This window comes from Strigops habroptila, chromosome Z (assembly GCF_004027225.2).
Source record: "Strigops habroptila isolate Jane chromosome Z, bStrHab1.2.pri, whole genome shotgun sequence".
Lineage (NCBI taxonomy): Eukaryota > Metazoa > Chordata > Aves > Psittaciformes > Psittacidae > Strigops > Strigops habroptila.
Genome location: NC_044302.2, coordinates 67,507,474 through 67,528,764, shown reverse-complemented (window position 1 = coordinate 67,528,764; position 21,291 = coordinate 67,507,474). Strand labels below are relative to the sequence as shown.

Genomic DNA, 21,291 nt, shown 5'->3' with positions numbered 1-21,291 from the left:
AGCTCTGGTGGAACTCTGAACATCAAACTTGAGAGGTTTGCTTGACTCGCTGAGACCTGAGCCTTGCTGTAACAGGTATCCAGGAAATATTAAACTGTTGTGAATATAGTAAACCATTCTAAAATTGAATTAGAATTTCTTGCCTCTGTGTTCTTACTGGAATTGCGTGCTACAACTTTATTCCTTTAAAATTAGTTTCTAGTCTAAATTTACCTCTGATCATTTCACAACCACTTTTTTGGTAACAATACTGCTCTCTCTCCCCCCCGTTTACCTCTGTGCTGTAAATAATGAGGCAGTCAGATTTCTACTCAGCCCTTATTTTGCTGCTCTGGGATTTCCAGGTTATTCTTTGATGTGTGCTGTAAACCATTTCATAGTATCTATGCCATTCCTCTGAGAAGCCATAATTCATAATGCCTGTCACTGTTGTATTTCTAAACTACAGGTAATGGAATTTAGAGATTTCCTGAATTACCCCAAACCCTGTTATATTCACTTGGTAACAGTGGTAGCAGAGCTACTCAGAATCCCAATGTATTTGCCAAAACTGTGGTGGTGAAACAAAGCCAACATCACCCGAAGTGGTGGGTGTGATGAACATTAAATCTATTTGCAACAGTTATATAGCTCATGGAATGACAGCAGCTACTCATTTCAATTACATCTCTGGGAAGCCACAGTTTACTCTTAAACTGTTAGTATGTGCAGGACATAAGGGTTTTATTTAATGTTATCCTCTAAGGATAGGAGGAAACTTTGGTTCCCATTCTTGTCTGATGTGAGCACCAGAGCTACCTCTACTGTAAACAATAGTATGACTCTTAAATATTGATATTGGCAGGACAAGATGTTAGATCTTTGAGTCTTGCTACAGTCCAGTTTATAGAATTGTCATGTAGTATCAATCTTGCAATGTTTAAAGCAAAATCTACTAAGGTTATCTTACTTTCGTGGCTGAAATACTTCAGTTATGCTCTTCTATTTTGACTTGAGAAAAAACTGACTGTTTTTCACTAGTTTTTCCTTGCGACTTGAAGAGAGGAGCTCACTTTCTGTAAATTTCTTGATTTCCCATTGTATTGGTCTTGAGGTGTTAGATTAGAGACAGAATGTATTTGGTTTGATTTTTTTTTCCCCTCAGTAATATCTGTTGACTTCAATGTTAAATGGCGCATGGAGTTACGTACTATCAGTGTATCATGGTGATCATGGTGTGTTTGTTTATGGGGATGATAAGGGTGGTAGGGAAAAACCAGACCTCATAGGTGTTTCAATTTTGGTGCTTAGCTGAGAGAATATTGCTTTTTCTATTAGTGCTGCTGGTGGTGACTTTTTTAAGTTTGTGTTTGTTTAGAGTGTAGAGTGTATAAAAACATCAATATATACTTATATTTATATAGATATATCCTACTTGTATGTGTACATGTACACATCCACGTATAATATATACATATTATGTGTAGATGTATATATTTCTCCATATCTGTGTATGTATATATAGTGCATTTATACATACATACAGGTGAGTATATATATGTGGACACATATATGGGTGTGTGCACACATATTTTAAATGCCACTCATTACCTTTGTTACATCCAATTTGCAATTTTTTATTCTTTCTTCTGTTACATGTTCGCCTTGGAGTATCATTTTACTTAAGACTTGACATTGTTATCCTGCCGCAGTGACAGGCAGGTGTCTTTCTTGTAGAGTGCTTGGTAGATTGCTGATTTGAGTAAGCATATTAATAGATGTTTTGATCAGAAACTCATTTTTATATTGTAACTGTTTTTCTGATTATCATGGGGTTGATTTTGTGTACTTGCTTTGAGCATGCTGCAAGCAAATTAGTAACAGAATCATACAGAATCACTGAGTGGCTGAGACTTGCGGATACCTCTGGAGATTGTGTAGTCCCTCTGCTCCAGCAGGTCCAGCGCTCTGCTCAAGCAGTATCAGCTGCAGCAGGCTGCCCAGCATGATGTCCAGTCGACTTTGAGTATGTCCAAGAATGGAGACTTTGCAACCTGTCTGGGTAGCCTGTTCCTAGGCTACCAGTATTTGACCACTTTTACAGCATAAAACCATTTTAATTTTTAACGTTTAACTGGAATTCCATGCCTTTTTAATTTGTGCCCATTGCCTCTTCTTCCTTGTGTGCAATCTTCCTCTATTTGACTGGGTACTACCAAGAAGAGCCTGTCTAGATCTTCTTTATAGACTTCCATCAGGTACTTATACGTAATATCCCCTCTGAGCCTTCCTTTCTCCAGGCTGAACAGTCCCAGCTTTCCCAGCCTCTCTGAGTATGGCAGATGCTTCAATTCTTTCATCATCTTTGTGGTCCTTCAATGGACTTACTTCAGTATATCCATGTCTCTCTTGTACTGGACCTAACTGGACACACCACTTTTGAGTAGAGGGGAAGGATCATCTCCTTCCCCCTGCTGGTATCGCTTTTCTCAGTGGGGCTCAGGATGTGTTTGGTCTTTGCCACAAGGGCACATTACTGGCTCCTGGTCAGCCTGGTGTCCACCAGCATCCCCAGGACATTTTCTGACAAGCTGCTTTCGAGCTGGTCAGGTCCCAGCCTGTGCTGGTGCATGGGGTTATTACTCCTCAGGGGCAGTAATTTACGCTTCCCTTTGTTGAATTTCATGAGGTTCCTGTCAGCCCATTTGTCCAGCCTGATTGCAGTCCCTCTTGAATGGCAGCGTAAACATCTGGTGAAACAACCACTGCCCCCAGTTTTGTGTCATCAGCAAACTTGCTATGGTGCACTTTGTCCTGTTGTCCAGTTCATTAATGAAGATGTTAAAAGAGTATTGGCCCCAGTGTTAGCCTCTAGGATACTGCGCTGATGCCTGGCCTTGAAGCTGGACTTTGTGCCACTGATCACGACTCTTTAAGCCCAATAGGTTCTAGCCAGATTCAAGTCCACCTTACTGTCCATTTATCTAGGTCTCCTGTCCCTGCTTCTGCATGTGTATCCTTCCTTTTACATTTGAGTTTAGTCAGTGGAGGTCCTTGTTCATCCATCCAACAAGCCTCCTGCTACCCTTGCTTGACTTCTTGCTCACTAGAATGGACCACTGTTGATCTTGCAGTGATCCTTGAAAATCAATCAGCTCTCATGGATCCTTCTTCTCTCCAGACTGACACTGTACTGGATTCTTCCAAGGAAGTCCCTGAAAAAGCCTGTCTGCTTCCCTGAAATCCAGGGTTGTGATACTGCTTTTTGCCTTTCTCCCACCTCTCAGGATCCTCAACTCCCATCATCTCAAGGTTGCTGTAGGCAAGGCTGCCCCTGACCTTTACACCTGTGACCAGTTCTTCCTTCCTTGTAAGTATGTGGTCCGGCAATGTCTCTCCCCTTATCAGCCTGTTAATTTCCTATAGCAAGAAGTTCTCATCAAAGCACTCCAGAAACCTCCTGGATTGCTTGTGCCCTGCTGTGTTGTCGTCCCTCCAGTATATACTGCAGTGATTCGAGTCCTCCATGAAGACAAGGGCCTGCAAATACGAATCTTCTTCCAGTTCTTGAGAGGACTTAATTCTTCTTCCTGATAAGAAAGGCAGCCCTTATGTCATCCACACTGGTCTGCCCAGACCTGACCCACATGCTCTCAGATGGGTCATTGCCCATCCCAAGGCAGAGCTCCATCCATCCATTTAGACTACTCTTTCACATAAAGAGCAACTTTTTGCAATCCCAGCCTGTCCCTCCTGAAGAGCCTGTATGACATGGTGGCACTCCAGTCATGTGAGATATCCTACCTTGTCTCCATGATCCTAATGAGTCCTGAAACTACAGACACATCTCTAATTCCTCCTGTTGTCTTCAATGGGGATATGCTGTGTGCATTTGAGCAGCAACTTCAGATGGACACCCAGTTGTGCCTATTTCCCAGGAAGACTATTAAGGCTCCCCCTAATAATGTCCTGTCAGCACTCCCTTATTTATGGGCATACGCTTGAGGTGGTCCTCCCTGACCTTTGTATTAATCACAAGGTCTTTCCTGGGCACACCAACCTGTGCCCTTTTCTTGCCAGCCCTGGCCACAGCTCTCTCACTTGTTAGTTGGTCAACACCTCTCTCCCGCACCATTCCTATTTCAAAGCTCCCCAAGTTGGACTGTCTGTTACCAAAGGTGCTTAATTCTGTGAATTTGTTTGTATTGCCCCATTGGTGCCGAGTAATTCCTGGTAAGATTGAGCATCATTTCCTCCTTCTGTGTAGAAATGAAATAAAAGAAGGTTCCCTTTGTTGATTTACAATGTATAAATAGTACCTTATAGAGTAAAGAGGATAAAAGCACCTGTAACATAAAAATGCAAGTAACATACAACTACAAACTAAATAGAGTGGTTGTGTATTTCTGTGTATCAAGAATTTTTCAGATTGACACTTTTGGTTTATGTAACCTTTTACTCAAAAAAAAAAAAAAAAGAATAGAGCAATTTAGGGTATGTGTATGAAGAAGTAAAGTTTGATTTTTAAAATATAGCATAATGGAACTGTGACTTGGTTTCCTTATATTTAAAAATCCTTGAAATAACATGAGCAAACATGTTAACGTGTTCTGACTGTGCTGCAGTTTTTGGATGGCTGCAAGGTTGAGCTTCCCCCCCAATCCCATCTCCTTTAGAATATGACTCAAAGCCTGATAAAGTCAACAAGAAAGATTCCCATTGACCTTAATACACTTTGTGGGCAGACCATTAGAGAATACATAATACTGTACGTTCTCAGGTGACAGACACAGATAACTGCATTAATGTTTGCATACAAATTAAAGAGCAGCAGTATAGCAGAGTAATCTTGGCAATAGCTACTACTATAATTTCCAACAGTATCTGAGGATTCGACGTTATCCCATGTTTTTCCCTTCCACAACAAAATGAAGATCTGGAGAACCTGTAGAAAATTAATATAATCTGTATTTCAACTGCAGTGCAAAGATGTGTTGTTTTCTACTATTTACTCACAGTCAGGGAAATAAACCAAGTGCTTGTTTCGAAGTCTGTCATAGAGTTTTGCTAAGTTCTAATATATCATTACGTCCTAATATATCATTATGTCCCTATTTCTCTGCTGTGCTTGTGAACAGAATTAAACTAGTACATATGAAGCACACACTGCAGTTTTGCTTTGGTTTCGTTACTTAATGCACCTCTACTGTTGTTAAGTTTTACCTCTCATTAAGAACAATAGGACTTAAATACTGTTAATTAAGCCATGTCCTCGAGTGTTCTCCTGTATTGACCTGTTAACAGGCTCTTTTAAACAGTGCTTTTTTAACCACATTAAGTTGACTGAGTATGCGATTATGGTACATGTAAGTTCAATTTTGGTATGATTATTCAGATGTACCTTTAATGAATAATCAACATATGAAGTATGGCACAGGTCTTAAGAAATGTTTTTTTTGAAAGTTCCCTTAAAATGGTTTCTTTGTCCAGTTTCTCAGGACCAAGGAGGTTGATATTTCAGCTTACCTTTTGTACACCAATCTTTGCCTGGATGTCTCCAGCTGTATTATAAAAATGTAATGATAACTCTTGTTGTTAATGGTAATTCTAACTGCAGAGAAGTTTGTCACCAATAAAAATCTTTGAGGAAATAAGGAAGAAAATGAAGTGCTAAGCTTGTATTTCAATACCTGTATCTAATATTAGTTGAAATGTGCTTGTGAATTGAACAGGAAATTAAGTAGAAAATATGTAAAGAGATATTAATGGAATCTTCTAACATGCGTTGCAGAAAATATTCCAGGTTTTTAATCATTGTGTGCGATAAGCAAGAGTTACTGATCTTCAGTTCCTCCCTAATTTATAAGATTATCATCAGTAGAGTAAAATTCTCAAACAGATTGATTATATTAGATCTATCCTATGGTTGCATTACAACATATTTCCTATTATTGTGTTTACAGAACTTTTATTGTTATGGTATATAATGCACACCAAGGTTTACTTACTTTGCTTACGGCTGTCTCAGTATGCTGTACCTTCAGGCAAAAAGCAATTTATAAGCAGACATACTTCATTTGTCTAGGGAATAGAGGCATTTCAGAAGAGACTTGCTTTGCAGATACTCTTCAAGTTAAGAAAAACTTGTATCTTTTCTTGATTGTTCTAGTTAAAAAAAAACCAAACTTTTTACAGTCCATGTGTTCTAAATATTTTACATATTGACACCTACCACTAAAGAGTTAACTGAATATTGATTAGAAAGTGTGGATGCAGTAGTGAAAAGCCATTTATTGTAAAGCAGTTAGAACATTAGAGGAAAATTGAAAGGCATTCCGTTTTGAAACTTGACTGTTTTGTAGATATTTCATGAAAGTATATGACAAATATATGTAACTTCTAGTGTTTATAAGGCAAGTGGCAGAAAAATAAATGAAAATAGGAAGCTAATTATCTTAAATAGCTAAAAACAAAATTATTCGAACACAATGGAGATCATTGTTTTTCTTAATTTCTCTGTATTGCTTATTTTGCACAGGAAGGAGTTACAGGAGCTGCAGAATCTTTACAGGCAAAACATTGAACATACAGCACAGCAGGCTGAGCTGATAAAGCAACTTCAGGCTCTCAATACTGATACACAAAAAGTACTGAAAGACCAAGAAGATGCTCACACAGCTGAAACAACATCATATCAAAAAGTAATGTCATTCTGCTTTATGGTCACAGGATTCATTTTAATGTCCATTTGTACAATAGCAATGGACAGAATAATCAAAGCACTGTGTTGTCTTGCATCCTTTAGATCTCTGGATCTTGATTGTTGCCAAAATGTGGTTGGCAAAGTAACAGAGCTTATTGGACTAATAACATCTCAATATATATATCCCCTTGCTTACATTGAATTGATGAGCCTTAAAAATTAAGATGTAATTGTGTTTTAGGAGTGATTGCGAAGCATATAAATTTCTTTATGTAGTTTTGTGTTATCTGTGTTTTTCTTCTTCATCTCTTGGAGCTTTCCATTGCTAAATTCTCCAATTTGTTTTTGATAATTTAGACTAAGAAATTCCTTTCACTTGTAAATAATGTATTTGTGTGAATCTCAAAGAATTTTGCTCCTTTAAGATGCAAAAAACCTGCTCTATCAAAATTAACTGGAAAAATTGTTTCCATAATAGCTTTTTAAAAAGATAACTAATCAAAATTTTTTTTTACTATATTTACATTTACAGAACAGATTCACATTTTTGATGCATGCCAGGAAAACTGCTAACCCTGAAGAGCTGTCACATGTGTGTGCGCTACTCAGAACTTCTCCTTTAAGTGTAACAAATTATATGAATGTGTTTTTCAGTCTGTAAGAAATACAGAAGATACGTTTCCTCCCTTTTTAGAGACATTGAGGAGGAGGAAGACAAGGAACAAGTTGTATATACAGCTTTAACTTACCTTCTACCAATCTTGGAACTGTTAGTGCTTTTTAAAAAAAACAGGTGTTTCCCTTTACCATCTCACTTAGAGTACACAGTTGGTGAAAAAATTGTGAAGCTAGCCTAAGTCAAGCCAGAGTCATTACTGGGTTTCTAAATGTGTTTAGTTAACATTTTATAGTACATAGTGCCCAGCACATTCTTGTGTACTTAACTCTGCGTAAGTTTATCATTGACTGCAGTGACGGAAGACATTGACTTTGTTCACTACAGTAGTAGCCCAGCCAAGCTACAGGTAGACAGCCTTCAAGGTGTCTTTTTGTAAAATATAAAAATATCTAATACTCCTGGAAAAAATGTGTTGGTTTTATTTTTTATTTTTAATAAAAATATGTAAAAAAAAGTATATATATATTAAAGAAAAGTTATATATGTAAAAAAAGAAGTCCTGTGCTGGATTTAATGAGTGGAATAAATCTAATAATGTTTGTGGCATTAGAGGGGAAAAGGAGTCCCTTTATCGTGACAATCCTGTCCTATACTTATGATCAGAAGAACTGTATAAAATACCCAACTGTAGTTGCTTGAAAGTAACATGCATTTTTCAAATCACAAGACACACAAACCTGCTGAAGTCACAGCAGGCCTTTGGAAAACTCAGATCTGTAAAAATAATACAAATACCTATTTTTCCTTTGAATGAGAAAGATAAACTATTGCAGACAAATGTTTGGGGTTTTTTGTCTTCCATGCATTAATAATATTCAGGCTGCAATAGCTAGATAAGGATAGTCAGCTATTCCATAAACATACAAAGGAATATTTTCCTACTGTTCCATATGGCATTGAGCCTATCAGTATGTACATCCTATGATACATTGTCCCTTACAGCAATATCAGTGACCTCTCTGTTAGTGGTCAGATTGGCAATGTATGCTACAGCTGAGGCAATGCAGTTGGTTTACATATTTGAAGACCATCTTACCCTCTGCCTTTAAGGAGACCTGCTATTTGTGCTGATGTTAATTTGTAGTGCAAAACAGTTGACTGAACAGAAGAAAAAACATTTTTGATAAACCAGATCAGGGTCATGAACTTGCACTGGATTACGTGTAAATCCACTGAGGAACACATTCTCTTCCAAATCTAGCTGTAGTGGGAAGCATACACATGCGAAGATTGTAGTCTGTTTTATCAAATTGTGTTGATTTGATGTGCTACTACCCTTTTTTTTTTTCCGTAAGTATAAATTTTAAGGGTGCTGTGTTCTACAATAACTCCTTTACATTAGAGCATTTATGGAAACAAATTGATATCTGTTTCGTATTGCAGCTGTAGTTCTCATTCTCAAGGATAAAGAATATTTTTCTAAAATGTATGGCATCTGTTTTAGTGGTCCCAAATGCTCCAGGGACTTCATTCCTGTGCTGGATTTAATGAGACTCAATAGATTTGTCCTCACCAACAATTTCAAGGTGGAGAGACTTCAATCAATACTGGGGATAATAAGACAAGAAAAGATTCTGAGCTCCTTAGCCAGCTTATCACAGTTTTTTTAAATTTACAATTTAGGGCCTTTGTTTTTGTAATGCAGTACTTTCTGTTCATCTGATGTGGCCTTTTGGTTTCTTGTTAATCATACTGATGAAAAATCTCCTAGTGGAAGGCCCTTCTAGTGAAGTGAAAATACCGTTATTTGTCTTTAAGTAGGAAATCGTAATTTATGTCCTAGAAGTCGGCTCTCAAATAGAGAATACTGTGGATAGTGAGTGGTACAATACATGTCTGTGATAAAGAAAAGCACTGCTCAGTAATTAGATTTTTGGCATAATTAGAAAACATAGCAAGAGCGCTCAAATGTGAGGCATTGCAGAAGTCTGCATCAAGTACACCAGAAAGCAGATAAAAATAGGATCATGTCAGATACATTTTCAGATATTGTGGTTAATTTTGTGCCTGCAGTTGCCTTTGCTAGTCCTTCTTGTGGTCAGTGTGTGGAGATAGTTTGCTATTCTTCAAGCTTGAGAATGTCAAGTTACTGGCTTTACTATTCTACATTAAATTTTATCACTTCAGAGAGGTCTTTTTTGCAATTGCCATAACCTTTAAGCATAGTTTAAAATTACATTAATGTGTTTGGGTTTATGTAACGAGCATTAAATTCACAAAATAAAAGCTATACCATATAGATATGTAAATGGTAATAACAATGCAGGTTCTCCATCAAATTGGAATGAAAACCATAAGTTCTTTCATACACGATAAGAGCTGAAACTTAACTGTCCAGTTAAATATCCTGAAGCCCACATCAGTAATAAGAAATCATTGTTTTTGTAGTCCACTTTGTCCCTGAAAGCTGTGAGAAACTCAGATCTTTAACAAAGACTATCTCACACTTTAGTTCAAGCTCTAATACCATTTGCTATTGTTGTCAAGTGTGTTAATTACGTTAGTCTATTTATTTCTCATATACGAAACACCAGTAGAGATGGTCATATGCCAGTAAGTAGATTTCGGCATCAGATGTGCCTATAGGTTAAAGTTGAAGAAATCCTGGGTAGACTCTGGTGCTGTCAGGGTGATGTTAAACTCACAGGTGATGATTTTCATGGTTGAAAAGCCCCATACTTAGTGTGCTATGGTTCTTATGTGTAATAGTGTAGGTTGATATCTACAGAATGCTTAAGTACCTGCAGAAAAAAAAAAAGTAAATAATTCTTAATTGTCAATCTGTCACTGATGCTTTGAAACCATTGCCTTAATGTTGCTGGCAACAGTAATGTATTTTTTTAAAATATCATAGAATCATTGAATGGTTTGGGTTGGAAAGGACCTTAAAGATCATCTAGTTCCAACCCCACTGCAACGGGCAGGGACACCTTCCGCTAGAGCAGGTTGCTCAAAGCCCCATCCAACCTGGCCTTGAACACTGCCAAGGATGGGGCAGCCACCGCTTCTCTGGGCAACCTGTGCCAATGTCTTACCGCTCTCACAGTAAGAATTTCTTCTAATATTTAATTTAAATCTCCTCTCTTTTAGTTTAAAGCCATTACGATACCTATTGCAGTATTAATTATTAACATTTTCCTGCATTAACTAGGACTGGTGTTCTTTACAAGCCTGCTGAATGTTCTCTGGCAGTATGCTATATATAGAAAGAAGAAATCTAAATAGGGTTTGATAGCATTTCACAGAGTTGTTGCTGATAAAGACAGTCTTTCTGAGAGAAATGTGTCAAAATTTTTATATATTCAAAAAAACAATCCACAAACCCCACTGTTATATAGCCATATCAACATAGGAAGTTGCACAAAAGTGGTTAGATGGATAAATGGTGGAAGGCTACGTTAGGGTGGGTGGGTGGATCAGTCAGGAAACAGGAAATATGGGATTCATTGAAATGAATACACTCATCAGTTTGAATTTTTGTGGAAAAACATTAGTCAAAATGACTGAAATGTCCTTTTCTTTTACATTACCTTCTGTCATTTTTGCAAAGGTATATTGCTACAGTTATCCATTTTACATGGTTTCCAAAACAACCGTGGTATTTACAGTTCCATAGTACCATAAAGTTGAGGAAAGCGCGTCTTCTCTTTTAGATTGTACTTGTGACTCTTGCTTGCATGTTGCCTCATGTTACTTAACATTCAATCTGTACTTTCTTTTGGTATGGTTTTGTTTTGGTTTTTTTCTTAGTCTCTCATTTGTGACTAACATTTTTCTCTTGTATCATAGGTAAGCCTCGTGGTATCTCATCTTAAAAAATCACCTTTCCTCTGCTTTTCCATTTTAAAATTAAATGCCATGAATGTGCTATATACAGTCTGTCTGGAGTGCCTCTTCAGTTTCATCCTAGAGCTTCTCCAGCTGATTTCTGCCTTTGTTCTTTTCAATTCCTAATAAACAGCATGATTTTGTAACAGATTTCTGCGATGGTGCTATAATAGTTTTCCTATTGTTTAGTTTTATTGCGTCTTAATTTCAACTAACTTTTTTACATTTGTGCCATTACTGTATGTCCAGTATTACGATATGTTTGGTTCATTTATTCACATCTCTGTAATGCACTTTTCTAGGGTGTTAACATTTAGATAAAACATTATTTGTTTTGCACCCAGTGTGTGTAACTGGCTACTGTTCCATTTTAATAGATGGATCTATCTTACTGTTAGTTCCTCACAGGAGCATACTATTAAAGGAAATCTCTTGGACGTCCCCACTCTCTGTTCTTTAGTTAATGTCATAGAAAAGTCTATGAAAGCTTTAACTAAATGACTTCAGGATTATGGAACTGGAAATTATTTTGGAACTGGAAAATGTGTCCCAGCTGTTAGCTGGCATTCAGTACACAGGAACAGTCTAAACCTAGTTTGAAATAAATCCTGCACACTTGTATAAAGTTAGTGCTGGTCATTTGTGTCAACTGTTTCACTTTGCAGGTTTTTTCCAGTTGCGCTATGATTCTGGCTAACGTGCAATACATTAGATAGCATGGGTTGATGATTTACTTTTACTAGGTTTTGTTGGAATTCCTCAGCTTTCCTTGGTCTGACCTAGCTTAATTTTGCCATACATATATTTAGTGTGTGTCAGTACTTTACCTGACCCCACCATTATAAGGCTGTTAAATATTTTCTATCACATGTGAGCAGGCATTTCAGTCACATCTTTTGGCTGTCCTCAAGTCCTAGCTTTGGTCTGGCATTTTTAGGTTACTTGGTGACATTAAGGATACCTATTGATCCAAAGAAGTTTTCTGTTTTAAGTAACTCTTCGAAGACCTAGCAGAAAGTGTTTTCTGGTAAAATCAGTTAAATCAATATAGGAAGTTGTTAGGTTAGCCGAGAAATATGGGATACTTTATATTTTGTAATTCAGCTGTGTTACTCTTCCTTCCTGACTGTTAAGTAATGCTCTTGTGTCATATAGACTGAATTTATTACAGTTTACTGATTTCAGATACTTTTAATCTTTATTTGTTTTTAAGTACCTTCACCTGTAGCATTCTGTGTTGCCTGTCAGAGAAAGGACGGCTCTAAGGCATTAGAAAATGATTCTCAAAATATAGTCAGTGCAACACTTTTTGCAAAGCAGTCTTGCGTCTCTGGCCGCTGCCTTTTCTCTTTTCAACTATAAATTTCGTAAAATATATTAAAAATTATTTTAAATATCTTTGTTATTATTTTTTTTTCCCATCTTGTAAACTTTTTTTTTTTTTAATATCTCTTCTTGGGAATTAGACAATTTCCGGGGTAAATCTTATGTCTTACTGGCATTCACGTAAGGTATAACCATTCACTTATATACAGTCACGATTTCACTCTTCTGTGAAGCTTGCTAGTTCTGAGATAAATAATTCACAATATTTTTGTCTTTCTTTTGTTTTTTCTACTCAGTGTTCCATCTCTAGTCCTCTGATCTCCATTTTACATCTTGCATCCCTACACCTGACTTTCTGTATCTTTATTAATGGTGACCTGTTCCATCATGTGTAATTCTGTATGTTCTGGAATGTGTACTGCCGTGTGGTTAAATGTGGTGCATCTTCTAAAACAGGGTCAGAAATAAGCAGAAACCCCCAAAATAATCCAGTATAAACGTTAAGCATGAATTTAACCCACATGCATGGCCATAAAAGAAAAGATAGGGAGCCAAAAGGAAATTTGGAAGCTATTCTGGGTATCTGTACACAGTAGATAAAACTGTTTCTTTTCATACAGGTAATTTTCATTTTGAAATTTCCTGATGTTACATACCTTAAAAAAAAATTAAAAATAATCTAAGTCCTATAAATCAGTACATTGATGTTGTTTATAAAAACAAACAAACAAAACCTGAGTGTAAAAAGATGAATAGTAGGAGTGTGGATTTTTTGCACATAGCTTTTAGCTTGTTTTATATTTGAAATATATGTGTTTTGTTATTGCTTTTTTCAAAACAGGAAAGGTTGGAAAAGTTTATGCAAGTAAAAAGACATGCTATTTGTCTTGTCCTGACAAATGCTGACTACCAAAAATACCCATTAGCTACATTAGGGGATGTAGCTGCCAGCTAGAAAAAAGCATCATATTTTTGATGTTCTCCATTCATCTTACTAGGATGTTACCTTTCAGATACTATAATTACAACCACTTAGGTGCTGCTAGTCATAAAACCAGCAAATTGTCATACCAGTATGATCTAGCTAATGAGCTTATATAGTTATAGCTGGAAGTAACTGTGTCTTGATGTTTCATTCATTTGGAAGGACATTATCTAAAAATGCATGTTTTTGATAAATGGACTGTTTGTTTTCTTGTGGGATACTTAGTGATTTCCATAAGAAATTGGCTGATCTGGAACTTGCATTTCTAGACATATGTAGGCTTTCTTAAATATAATTAAGAAAGATTCAGTAGGCACAGAAATTTCAATGCAAAGTTTAATTTTTAAGAGTCAGAGTAATTCAAAATACCAATCTATCTGGACTTTGAAATAATTTTGCCTGAAAGACATGATCTCTGATCTGCTTTGAAAATAGGCAGGAAGTAATTTATGTTGTCATAAATGGATTTTGAGAACCAATGGGAGTAGATAATGATAGAAGGAGGAAGGGGAGAGAGATTATTATTTCCGAATTTTTCACAAAGGGTGAGGTAGACAGTTTCCAAATTTAAAAGTAGGGATAGTTTTTCAAAGGGTTTAACTTCTAAGCGATGTAAACAGGTGAAAGGGAGAAAGAAGTGTATCATGTAAGTAAAGCTGACAAGACAAAAAGTAAAATGACTTGTGTCAGTTCCTTGTACTTATAAACATTATTGATAGATTTGGAAATTCTGATTTTCATATTTAATAGGTTTCTTTTGGATGGAATGGCAGAAATGGATTTTCCAAAAAAACCTCTCAGCTGCAGAAATGCATACATGCCTTCTGCACATTATTTTATGGTAGAATAAATAGTCTGAGGGAACATTGGTTATTTTGAGAAAAAAGGACCATCAAAGGAATGAAGGTGTGAAATAAAGAGAAAGAAGAAAATATGCTTAGGTAGTAAAGCTGTAGAGTCATATATTTCCTTCAGAATCTGTACTATTGTTTCTTATACTGCAGGTTTATTTTTCAAACTGAATTGTTGGTTTTTGGTTTTTTTGTTTGTTTGGTTTTGTTTTGTTTTAATAAAAAGCTGATTTTGTTTTAAACAGCTTTCAGATGTTTATATTTAAAAAAAGGGTAAAAATGGAGGAATCAAGTGGTTGTTAAGTTCTCTTATTCTTGCAAAGTAAGTTCTGTTTGTCGGTTAGATGGCATGTGCTGCTACTTGTTACTTAGATGTGGTTCTAGAAAATCGTGTGTACAGAATCTCTCCTAAAGCAATTCTAGAATATATGCAATATTCTGGTTTCAGCAAGAACAGTTGAGCAACAGCCAGGGATAAGAAACTCTAATATAACCACTGGGTTTTATAGCTAATGTCAAAAAAATTCCCACAGAATAATTATTTAAACAACTGTTTTACGCTTTATACGAAATGTAGTAGGCATTAGTGGATTCACTGTATTACTATCCAAGCTATATTAAAAAGATTAGTTTTATAGGATCAAACTACACTATAACGGACAAAGTGGGTATTTGCTATTCTTGCTTCTTTGATTTCATTGTTTCAATTTTTTGCCTATTCTCAGTAAGGGATTCTTTTTTTTTTTTCTTTTCTATTTTCTATAAACTGTTCAAGAAGTAAAATAAATCCTGATTGTTAGGTGACCATTTCTATTAAAAAATGCCATGAAGAAGCAACTGAAACTGTAATATTCTCATGTAAGTTTTGTTTTTCGGGAAAAACTTCTTTCAAACTTAAAGTTTCAGTGTGTTCAAATCTATGGATAGTGACAGGAGGCAGGAGGACAAGAAGCATAAAAGAATTGTCAGAAGAAAAGAGAGGGTGCTATTTATGGATAAGTTACTGAAATCATACTTCTTCATCTCCTGTATTTATATGGCTATCTGCATTTTTAATCCTTTTAATCTCTTCTCCCCTTTCATAGCTTTATAATGAATTGACTTCATGTTTTGAAACTGTTAAAGCAAGTGAAGTTCAACTGCAGAGAAACTGTGCCTTGCTTCAGGATCAGTTGCTTGGAAAAGATCAAAAGATTTGTCAGTTACAAGAGCAACTTCAGCAGGCTCATGATGCTTTAAATGCAATACCTCAGAATTCTTCTCCAAAATCTGAAGTACATGTGAGTCCACTTCTAGAATAAAGTTGTTTTTTCTTGTTTTAAATTTAGCTTCTTTTTAAATTTACCAGTTTTAAAAGATATTGCAGTTAGTTTGGTTTTGTTTGGTTGGGTTTTTTCTTTTTTTTTTTTTTAAGAAAAAATTTACAACTCTGCTGTTGTAGTAGTAACTATTTCTGCTGTTTCTACTAGGAGGTACATCACTATTAAATCTGTCCTGGGAAGAAAACTGAGTAATGATGTCAGTATTCAACAAGGCTTTTACATTCGCTGCTAAAGACACCAAAACTGAAAATAAAACCAAAGTGATTTTGTTCCTGGAAAAAAGTTCTTGAAAAGAAAATAGTGGATTTCTGCATTTCCTCTGTGAAAATGAAATATATTGGTCCTGATTTGTTTCATCATTACTGACCATGCAACTAACTTTAAATCATAGATCTGAAGCAAGTATTATAGTGGAGAGGAATATTGTCTAAAAGTTTCTAAGCTTTAATGGGCCATTTGGAACAGTTGTAATAAATCTGTCACTCTCACTAACAGGCATCCAACTTTACAAATGTGCCAGATCTTACATGTATACCCTTGACATTTTTCAAAGGCCAATTTATGACTTATATGAAATTGAAAGGCTTTGAAATGATCTACCCACAATGGTTTTGTAAACTCTCTTGCTTAGTTTCTTTCATAGGTTTGTCAATGAGGTGTACTTCTGCATTTCAATTTTACTAGTACTCTTTCCCTGGATTAAGCAGAGAAAGGAAAATAGTTGATATTGCTCATTATGTGCAAAAGTTTACTTGGTGGGGGTAGGTAAGGTAGCTCTGTAATCAAGGATTATATTCCCGAGCCCAAAGGAGCTTGAATATTAAAAAACCCATAGTGTTTAATGTCTCAAAGTTTGTGCAAGTAGTAGTCTGCTGTAAAACAGAAAAATCACGATGCAGTGTCTCCTGACTAGGTTCATGATGGTCGTCTCAAACTTAATATTCTAACTTTATCCAAAGTATTACTTAAGTGTTTATCCTAATATTTTTAACCCGTATTTGTATGATTTATAGTTTCTCTTATGTAATGATTTGATGATTTTGTTTTACAAATGATAAAGTACATTCTTTAAGTCTTTCTTGTGGAGTGTTTAGCTCTTGATACATTCTTGACCTTTTTCTGAATCTTAGAAATAATTTGGGTTTTTTCTTTTAGAAGATTTTGGTGGGTTTCTTGGAACAAGATAAATATATAATTAGTCTGAACGTGTTTCTGCTCTAAACACAGGATTAGAATATGGTTTTTAATGCTCAGACTGCATTTCTGAATATATTATTCTGCTTTTATCATCTTGATTGTTCTGAAGTTTTTTGTAGTTTATTTTGTGAGATTTTTTTCTTTTTTTTTTTTTTATCATGGAAGCTTTTATTAAATCTCTGGATTATCTTTCCAGAGGTTAAGAAGGCCTTTGTTATCTTTGTGAATGTTAAAATGATTTCCTCCATGTACAACACCTATATTGTCTAACTTTGATATTGTATGACAGTTTTACAGTCACACTGTATGCCATATGGACCTGGCGTAAATGTTTGGCACTGGCTTTTGTCTTCTTTCTGAATAGCTTAGTAGTATCAGAAAATTTTGTTACTATACTAGCCTCCTACCTTTGCATATTTTCTGAACGTGGGGTACCACAGATTGCTCAAAGTAAGTAAAACTAAGCTTTTATTGCTATTACTTATTTCTCATAAAGAAAGCAATTCTGGGTTTTTTTTTTTTAACCCCTTAAAATACAGCAGTTGGGTTTCTTCGAGAGCTCCTAGTGTGGAGCTTTGCTGAAATCCATTTCAAATCCAAGTTTCACTCGCATCAATTTTGTTGTTTTCATAGAAGAACTTCATAGAATCATCAAATGGTTTGGGTTGGAAGGGACCTTAAAGCTCATCTAGTTCCAAGTCCCCTGCCATTGGCAGGGACACTTTCCACTAGACTAGGTTGCTCTAAGCTCCATCCAAATTGGCCTTGAACACTGCCCCAGGGATGGGGCATCCACAAAAAAACTTTAGGAAATCTGAAGTTAAAAGTAAGACTATTATAGAAGCTAGTGACAGTCTACAATTGGTGATTCAGCTTTATACTTGATTTCCTTTGGATGTTTTGGATGAATGGCATCCAGTGTGGATGAATTTTTACTATTCTCTTGTTACTATTCTCTCTCTATTCTCTATTCTCTCTCTGTTTTCTATCCTGCTCTCCTGAGACCACATTTGGAGTACTGTGTCCAGTTCTGGTGTCCTCAACATAAAAAGGACAGGGAGCTGTTGGAGCAAGTCCAGAGGAGGCCATGAGGATGGTAAGGGGGTTGGAACACCTCCCATATGAAGACAGGCTGAGAAAGTTGGGGCTCTTCAGCCTGGAGAAGAGAGGGCTGCATGGAGACCTCATAGCAGCCTTCCAATATCTGAAGGGAGCCTACAAGGGTGCTGGAGATGGTCTCTTCATCAAGGACTGTAGCAATAGGACAAGGGGTAATGGGTTTAAACTGAAACAGGGGAAGTTCATGTTAGATATAAGGAAGAAGTTCTTTAGTGTGAGGGTGGTGAGGCACTGGAACAGGTTGCCCAAAGAAGTGGTGACTGCTGCATTCCTGGCAGTGTTCAAGGCCAGGTTGGACAGAGCCTTGGGTGACGTGGTCTAGAGTGAGTTGTCCCTGCCCATGGCAGGGGGGTTGGAACTAGACAATCTTAAGGCCCTTTACAACCCAAATCATTCTATTATTCTATGATTTCTTTTGTTGATTTAGCCTGTGTCTCCTTCTGGTGGTGTCTGAACTTGAAGTACATTAAGCAGTATACTCCATGTAAATTAGGATCCAAATGTGAAGGAGTCCTAAATGACTTAATGGTGAACATGGGTACAAATAATTATCTTCCTGTGGCTTTCTGTTGGCTTTGTGCTTTGTTTCCATTTTTATCTGATCTCAGCATTTTAAAGTCTCTGATACTCTTCCTGTTCCCAGTGTGTTTGAAGGTGTGCACTTGTCATGGCTATTCAGAGAGATTTTCCTGTTTTCTAGTGACTGTGGGTTCAGTCTGACCTTCTGCAGAAATTTATTAGTTGAACATTTATGTGATCTGTCATGAGCTCAATCAGATATTTACCAATGCTAGTGGAGAAAATATGGTAGGAAGCAAAAGCAGGCAACTTATGATAATGAATGTAATTTAGCAATCTAAATGCAGTGTACGAACCTTCATTTTTCAGTAAATTAATTGTAAATCAGGCTGTGATGGGACAAGTGATTAGTGTTACTGAAGCAGCCTCACAGGGAAGGAAATGTGTATAGGTAGCATCCATAGTTGGCTAGGTTTGTAGAACCAAGATGTTAACCAGTATGTACTTTGTGCTTAACATGCTTAATATTTTCTCTTGCCTAACCTTCTATTCTATGATAGCAAATATCCCAAGGTCTATTAACATGCAGTCTTTGGTTGAAAGGCCAGGGTATGCCTTTTGGGAATGTATCATAAGTTTGCTCATTGTTGGCTGCATATTGATTACAGCCAAATTTCCCATTGCCAACTTTACAATCTTACATAAATGTTAAAAAGGTAGTGATTATAGTGTGGTTACACAACTTGGGTTTCTTCAGGGGAGTTACCTATTATTACTTCTGTGACCTGTTAGATAACTAGAATCCTGGTCACTTGTGAAGTTATGAAATTAAATGTGATCAAGAGAACCTCCTAACTTCCTAATTCACTCTGCTGTCTGTTGATTGCAGCATCAAAAAGACAGAATGGATTTGAAATAGAGGCTTAAGTAACAGGACAACAAAGCAATGTAGGCATCTACTAGTTTCCCATTTGTGAAAACAACCCACCTTATAAAAAAAAAAAAAATTGCTTTAAATGTGGTTGTATTTCTGCTGTAACGTACTGATTTCTTGAACATGTTCAGATTTGTGCCTTGCTGAAAGTTCATCCTGTGGGACATACTAACAGTCTGTTGACAGCAGTAATATATCTTCTCCAGACTTTCAACTAGCCTGGAAGATTATACATCAGTGTTGCATGTGTTAGTGCATGCTTCTTCCTGGATTTAAACTTTTTTGCGGTTGAAATTACACTGTAGTCAGGCAAAAAAAAGAATTTTATATTATTTGCTTTATTAGCAATATATTTCAGTTTTCTTACATTAAGGGTAAAATATGCCTCTCTAATGTTGTAATCTGATTTTAGTCAGCGTGGCACTTGTGTTGGTGAGGGCAAACTTCTGGTTAATTTTATTTTGAGTATTCTGGTAATGTATGTGATGAAGAATTTGAATCTGCCTTACAGTAAATTTCTATTTACAGCTTAGTATGTGTGCATTCAGCAGCTCTTACATGCTTTTTCTCTGATCAGAAAGATTAGGCATCTTAGAACTTGGAAGTCTTTTTAGTTGGATCTATGCTTTCACTACACAGTAAAAAAGAACAGAACAAAACCATTTTAAATAGTTTTTAAAACATAAGCTTTTGGGGTTTGATTACTTTCATCTCATGTAATTGTTGTTTTGGTTCTGTTTCATTATTGGTGTTCATTTTTAGCTCTGAGATGTATACCATACATTTAGTCCTACGGTTATTATACCATAACTATTACCCATGTGAATAGTAAATATTTAAATATGTTTACTGAACCGAAGCAGTCATTTCTGTCTTTACTCCTACTTTTCATACATGTGCAAACATCAAAGACAGTATTAAGAGATGATGCTTGATCAAAGAACATTAATTAACAGACATTTAAATCCTTTTATTTGTTACTGTAGCATCTGCCAGGTATGTGCATTCTGCCTAATACAGAATTCACTTGTATTTTTATAATAGTATCTTAATTTCTCCTTATGAAGTTTTTAAAAGTAGTTAGATGAGAAAATACCAGTAAAACTATCAAAGTAGAAATTGCACACAGATGTAACCCAAGCTTATTAGAAAAAAAAAAAGCTGAATTTTACCTAAGATAAAAAATTGAGTTTAGAAATATTTATATGAGTAATACATAAGTAAAATGTTTCAAGGAAACCTGAACCGTTGTCACCATGCAAAAGTCCTTCAAGTCTTATCAGAGTATGACTTACTGGTTTTCTAAAATCAATATTTCAGTGATTTCAGTTTATTAGGCTTATATAGTATAGTCTTCAAAATCCGGATTTTGATTGACAAATAAATGGTAAAAAATTAATTGGAGAGGGTAACTAATTTATTTTAGCAGTTCTAGATTTTGTGCAGTAATATTTAGTACTGCTGAGTGAATATTTAAAGCCCACTTTTGAGGCTTAATTTTCTATTTCTTGTTAATGATATAGCATAACAAGAGGCAGATATCCTGTTAAGATTATGGTAATGTAAATTTTGTTTTATAGATTGGGATAATGTCAGTTACTGAAACTAATTCCTAACAAAATGGTTTTTATATTACACATATTTATGCTTTACTGTTAGAAAATTTATCCATTTAATTTATTTGCTTTGAAAGTTCTTGGTCTTGCACCCCCTGTGGGTCAAAGCTTGCCACAAATATCTTCCAGATTTTAGAAATACTCAAGTTATTAAAAAAACATTGAAATCGATCACAAAGATCTCAAAGTACAATTTTTTACGCAACTATCAAATTCTGTAGTAAAAAGGTTTT

The 21,291-nt window shown here is 35.9% G+C and overlaps 1 protein-coding gene across 2 annotated transcripts in view; it reads left to right on the top strand.

Annotated features, from left to right (window-relative positions):
• Window positions 1-21,291, top strand: part of CNTLN (centlein) — a 196,153-nt gene that overhangs the window by 58,430 nt on the left and 116,432 nt on the right. For both annotated transcript variants that reach the window (XM_030512317.1, XM_030512316.1), the window contains exons 7-8: window positions 6,518-6,680; window positions 15,437-15,631. In XM_030512317.1, the coding sequence (XP_030368177.1) occupies window positions 6,518-6,680; window positions 15,437-15,631 (358 nt within the window). The remainder of the gene's footprint in view (window positions 1-6,517; window positions 6,681-15,436; window positions 15,632-21,291) is intronic.